Source organism: Exserohilum turcica (assembly GCF_000359705.1).
Source record: "Exserohilum turcica Et28A unplaced genomic scaffold SETTUscaffold_29, whole genome shotgun sequence".
NCBI classification, from domain to species: Eukaryota; Fungi; Ascomycota; class Dothideomycetes; order Pleosporales; family Pleosporaceae; genus Exserohilum; species Exserohilum turcicum.
In genome coordinates this window covers 96,028-101,644 of record NW_007360125.1, presented here as the reverse complement: position 1 = coordinate 101,644, position 5,617 = coordinate 96,028, and the positions used below count along the sequence as shown (strand labels likewise).

Genomic DNA, 5,617 nt, shown 5'->3' with positions numbered 1-5,617 from the left:
AACTACAGGCTTATAGAGGTGCGCAGGTTTGGTGGGGTGCGGCGCTCGCTTGCCTGCGGCGCTCGCTTGCCACATACGTTACGTATCGAAAACCGAACATCGAAAACCGAGCTACGAGAACCGAGCTACGAGAACCGAACATCGAGAGCCGACAACCGATGATGTGTGTCTTACCAGAGTTCATTTCCGTGATTTGAAACCACTCGAAGCCGTAGCCCATTGCGCATGCAGCTTCTAGCCTGACGCACCACCGGAAATGGTTATGTTTTGTCCGCTCACCCAGGCGGCATCGTCGCTTGCCAGGAAGGCCACGACACGAGCGATATCCACAGGGTCTGCTATGCGACCCATAGGTGTTCTCTTAGCCACAACGGCCTCGATCTGCTCCCATGACCACGAAGCATCGGCCATAGGAAGATACTTGTAAGCGACATCGGCCGCCATGTCTGTCTTCACACTTCCTGGGGCAATCGAGTTCACCGTGATGCGTCGGGCGCCAAACTCGTGCGAAAAGCATCTAGCAAAAGCCTCAACGGCGCACTTGCTCCCCGCATAGACGGCATGCTCGCGAATCGCATTATGAGCCGAGATGGACGACATGAGAATCAAGCGGCCACCATCGGAAAGGTGCTGATATGCCTGCTGACCGACGAAAAACTGGCCACGGGTGTTGACGTTGAAGACTTTATCGAAATCCTCGGGCTTGACATCGGGGAGGGCACCGAAATGCTCGATACCCGAGTTGGAGACGACAATTTCAATCTTTTGGAATTGTTCTTTGGCCTTCTCAAACAGTGTCTTGATCTCGTCCACATTGGATATGTCAGCCTGAACGGCAACGGCTTTGCTGCCCGCAGCGGTGATATCTTGAACCAACGTCTCAGCGGCAGCTGCACTACCCCTGTAATTGACGACAACCGAGGCTCCTCTTGCTCCTAGCTCACGAGCGATTCCCGCTCCGATGCCTCGTCCGGATCCCGTTACAAGGGCCACTTTGCCCTTGAGTGTTTGATTGATTGTTGCCGATGACATGTTTAGTTGGTATCGATTGAGGAAGGTGAATGTGGCAGTTTAGATATGACCAAAGACATCTTATGTACATGTCAAAGGATACGTACGGCTCAGCTATCGTGATCAAGACCGACGCCTTCGGGACCCGAAGCCATCGAGACGCCGACCATCTTGGGTGGCGGCATCATGTGCTCGGTCGGGCCAAACAACGGCAGCACGGCTTCCGGCGATAGGGCAATGCGACAACTGAGTCCACAGGAAAATGTACAAGTGAGCTACATTTTTCGTACATTTACTACCATTGTATTACCGGACCAGCTGTCCTGCGAATTAGCTTTCATCACGAGTCATCTTTAACAAGAAATCCATCATGCAAACTTACATGAAACCAAGTTATGAAGGTTAGGACTATTTCTGATCTCGGCTCTGAATCGTGTCTAACCGACCTTGTGTAGAATGGCTGGACTGCAGCGAGCTAGCCTTTGAGTGGGCAAGAAGCTATGACGAAAAGGTAGTTACGGGACGGTACAACTCTCGGGTTCATGTTCACTAAGATTTGCAGGATTGGGAGCGGCTCTCAAAGACGCTTGCACCCACCGTCACTGTGAGTTCATGTCCGTTAACAATAATGTGAAGACAGCATTCAAACGAGGCAACAGGTCAATTACTCGGGAGTGAATAACTCGACTGCAGACAAGATGCCCGCAGGAGATTTTGTCGCGATGATGAAGAACCCACTCTTTCTGGGAGACGGGAACATCGATTCGCAACATTTCTTGGGAGTCTCGAAATGGAGAAAGACGTCTGAGACGGAAATTGTTAGTCAGCATCAGTCCCGAGCGGCGCATATGAGATGGAACGAGGGAAGGGAGACTCTTGCAGCCAAAGGACACGGTCATGGCTTGGTAACGATGTTCTACAAGAAAATCAATGGGGAGTGGAAATGGGGAGGGATTTCGACAAAAGTTGACTTGAATGAGCACGAATTCGAAAGAGTGTTTGTCGGGTCAGCGGGTAAATTTGACAAAGACGGTAACACGATTGAAGTAGAAACATAGTAGGGTAGTTGGGGTCATTTAACATTCTCCCTAATACCAATGATGGAATGCTTCAGTTGTCTATGCCAGCCTTCAATGCATACTACTCTCTTCACCTGAGGACTATGTGTTACGTGCGTGTCATCTAGAGATGCACTAGGCTGTATTGAACGCAACCTAGATATTAGATGAACCTGCTGATATTGAGCTGATTGATACTGCATGATAAGAGCATTGCAATAAGTGGGCAAGACTCGCACTGCTCTCTAACCGAGTTGCCTTCGTACGGGTATGCCCAACAGAAAAATCGCCGGATTTGCATGCATTCCAGGCGATCGGTTCTATTGCGGGGAGTCTGAAGTCGGCATATGGACAGGGAGCAACGATAAGAGCCGAACTTCCCTATTGAAACGCAATCCACGTCGGACTGGTATCCCAAACCGGGCTTGCACTAGCTTGGTACTATCCTCTAGGAGGGTCATTGTATCGTCCCTGCATAAGTAGCAATTGGTAACAAACTTATGCCGAGCTAGTCATTCGGCTTCCTTGATCTTAGTACATGATTTGTTGTTCGGGATTACAAGACATGTCATGGTACCAAGTGAGGCCCAAATGCAGATTCCCATTGGGCTGAATATCCCTGTCCTCGGAACCTACGGGTCTGCACGATGTTTAATATCCGATAACCATACCATTGCCTTGATAGTGTAAAGACAATGAGATTGCAAGTGATCAGATGCCTTGGACCCCACCCTTGCTCTGCCGAAATGAAGTCCAAGTGCTCCCGCTAAGGCGATGCCATGTTAGGCGCAGGGGGCCTGGGGGGCTGGAACGCTTGGCTAGAAACGACAGTCATGATAACGGGAACGTGTACGAGTAGGTAAATCTCATGTGCATTGAAATAGAGGACTGGTACGCTGCTGGATTCACCCCACCTCTCCACTCGAATTCACACTCTTTTTGTACTTCGATCCACAGGCCGACGCCCCTCTATTACCATGTATCCTTTCTCAGTTCTCGCGCTTCTTAGCGTGCCTGGCATGCTTGCTACATCTGCAGCTGCATTAGCCCATGACCCTCTCGTGCGGAAGGCTGCAGACTCCAAAGGTCTGTTAGCGTGTGTCCAAGGGTGCCTGGGATCCAGTGGCGCAAATCGGATCATTACTCCATCCAGCAGCCAGTACCTTTCCGCCAGGTCGGGTGCGATTGTTTCAAACAACCAGTTCCCAGCAATGGTGGTATACGCCAACAAAGTCGATGAGCTTGGTCCACTAGTCAAGTGCGGTGTTGCTAATGGATTTGTGATTGTGCCACGCTCCGGCGGGCATCATTTCCAGGACTGGTCTTCATTGATGGATTCGCTAGTGATTGATGTGTCCAACATCAACTACGTTCTGCCATCGGACGGTGCGAAGACAGCTGTGGTTGGCGGAGGCGCCAGACTTGGTGCCATATACAGCATTCTGCAGGGCTACGGGAGGTCGTTTGCAGGATCCATCTGCCCAAGGGTTGGAATTGCAGGCCACATCAGTGTGGGGGGCTACAATATGCAGATGCGGACGGAGGGAATGTCGGTTGATAATGTGGAGTCGGCAAGAGTGGTGCTCGCCAATGGGAACTTGGTCACTGCGTCTGCAACGTCGAACCCAGACCTCTGGTACGCCATTCGCGGAGGTGGAACCTTTGGCATCATCGCAGATGTGGTCCTGAAGACGAATCCTTCGCCCCGATCTGCAATGTTCTCCATGAACTTTGGCAACGATACCCGGCTTGAAGTGACGCAAAAGTTCCTCAACTGGGCGTCGCAACAGGATCCCCTGTTCAACTCACAGCTGAATTTGTGGTCTAACCGTACGGGCATTCTCGGGTGGTACCAGGGCAAGACAAAGGAGGAGCTTTCAGCCATTGTAGCAACGTCAGGACTCGCGGACGTAGCCGGAGGCAGCATCAAGATCAGCGACAACTGCAGCGTAGCCAACTCGCGCAACTTTTGGCTGGGACTCCAAGATACCTGCACTGACGATGCAACGGCGGACAAGCTCTTCTACACATTGAACAACGTAGCGGCCGACGCTCTCACGTCCGTTCAGACAAATGGGCTGGCCACAGTGCTCAACCAAACGCCGGCGCTGCCGGATGTTGCGCGAGCTAATCGATGGCCACGCGCCGACGTCGCATCCAAGACGTTTGTTGAGACGAAAGACAAGCCGCTTAGCGCGGCAGACGTTGAATGGCTGGTGACTGAGTCGGGCAAGCTGCCCATGGATGCAGGATTCTGGGCCGAGATTACCACGTTCAACATGAGCATTGCATCGACGACGAGTGCCTTTCCATGGACGACTCAGGCAAAGACGCTGTTCCGCATGCAGGTCACCAAGGGACTTGGCGACCAGAAAGTGCAGAGTCAAGCGGATGCCTTCACCAAGAGCGTTGAGACGACTCTGCGGCCAAAATTTGGGTAAGTTGCTTCCCTGACGTCTCATCCGTCTTTTTATCTGTGCATTTTGATAACCTGATTGCTTCTAGGGATGCGAGTTACACCGGCTACGTCGACAAGGACATCTCGGTTAATCCGTACAAGGCGTATTATGGCGATACTGTATGCAAACTGGTCCAGGTGAGGAAGAAGTACGATGCGAAAAATGTCTTTTCCAACCCTTGGTCCGTGGGGCCCACTCCTCCAAAGGGCTACAGCTGCTAGTAGCAGAGACGGTGTACATAGACAGCCAGCGGTAAATAATATCTTATTCTCAATATGCATCTATCCAATTGGCTCCGGGACGAGAGCAATAGCAGACTACAGATGATATGGGGCAGCGTGGTCTTTGACCAAGTCCCACACTTGGGTCATGGAATGGGCAAGATCATCGCTCAATGGGCCGGCCTCTATAGCATTCAAATTGTCCTCGAGTTGCTTGACAGTAGAGCAGCCAATGATGACGGAATCACCATGCTCACCGGACAATATAGAGTGGTACATGACCCACCGAAGGGCGACAGCATGACCCCCCACTTGAGCTGCCTGGGCCTTGTCGGCGATGCGGGCTGCCGCGTCGAGCAGCTCCGGTTTCAGGTATACCTGCTCATATGCCTGGCCTAATGGAGTCTGTCGAAGCGTAAGCGGATTGTGATGAGACGAGAGTCGTGGACGGATAGGAAATGCCTCACCGTCTTGTCCCAGCGGGAGCCGGGCACATGAACGCTATCTTTGTTGATATTTCCCGAGAACAGGCCGACGGCAGAGGGACTAGAAGGGCAAATTACCAACTGATGACTGGCAAGGTATCAAGGCACATGTGGCACGTTGTGTTGAGGGTACTCGCCACTTGAACGGGTCGTGCATACGTACGGAGGTGCCTCACAAAAGTTTTGTCCCACGCTAATCTCGGCGCTTCGGCATAACTCTTCTTGGCGCAACTCCCACCTTTGAGCTGAGTAGCTGTACGATTTGTCTGTATCTATCGTTACAATGTCTCCTAATACTGATCCTTACACCCGCACCTTAATTGTGGCGTTAAAGTCACCTTCTGTTGGCAAGTCTACATCACAGATCTCTGAACTTACTGATG

General features: G+C 51.6%; 4 protein-coding genes across 4 annotated transcripts in view; 2 read left to right on the top strand and 2 right to left on the bottom strand.

The window, feature by feature from the left end:
- Positions 1-234: 234 nt before the first annotated feature.
- Positions 235-1,032, bottom strand: SETTUDRAFT_111745 (uncharacterized protein; the record flags this gene model as incomplete). The annotated part of the gene is made up of 1 exon (XM_008028656.1): positions 235-1,032. The coding sequence occupies one exon, from the start codon at positions 1,030-1,032 to the stop codon at positions 235-237; it is 798 nt and encodes a 265-aa protein (XP_008026847.1).
- A 349-nt stretch (positions 1,033-1,381) lies between these two features.
- On the top strand, positions 1,382-2,069 carry SETTUDRAFT_40275 (uncharacterized protein; the record flags this gene model as incomplete). Its single annotated transcript, XM_008028634.1, has 4 exons — positions 1,382-1,412; positions 1,467-1,522; positions 1,574-1,615; positions 1,671-2,069. 4 exons carry the CDS (start codon positions 1,382-1,384, stop codon positions 2,067-2,069), a joined length of 528 nt encoding a protein of 175 aa, XP_008026825.1.
- A 1,019-nt stretch (positions 2,070-3,088) lies between these two features.
- SETTUDRAFT_111750 (uncharacterized protein) lies at positions 3,089-4,749 on the top strand (the record flags this gene model as incomplete). Its single annotated transcript, XM_008028655.1, has 2 exons — positions 3,089-4,506; positions 4,575-4,749. 2 exons carry the CDS (start codon positions 3,089-3,091, stop codon positions 4,747-4,749), a joined length of 1,593 nt encoding a protein of 530 aa, XP_008026846.1.
- Positions 4,750-4,845: 96 nt separating this feature from the next.
- SETTUDRAFT_111757 (uncharacterized protein) overlaps positions 4,846-5,617 on the bottom strand; it is a gene marked incomplete at both ends in the record, with an annotated part of 2,854 nt that continues 2,082 nt past the window's right edge. The window contains 2 exons of the mRNA XM_008028654.1: positions 4,846-5,154; positions 5,217-5,295. Coding sequence (XP_008026845.1) covers positions 4,846-5,154; positions 5,217-5,295 — 388 coding nt within the window. The remainder of the gene's footprint in view (positions 5,155-5,216; positions 5,296-5,617) is intronic.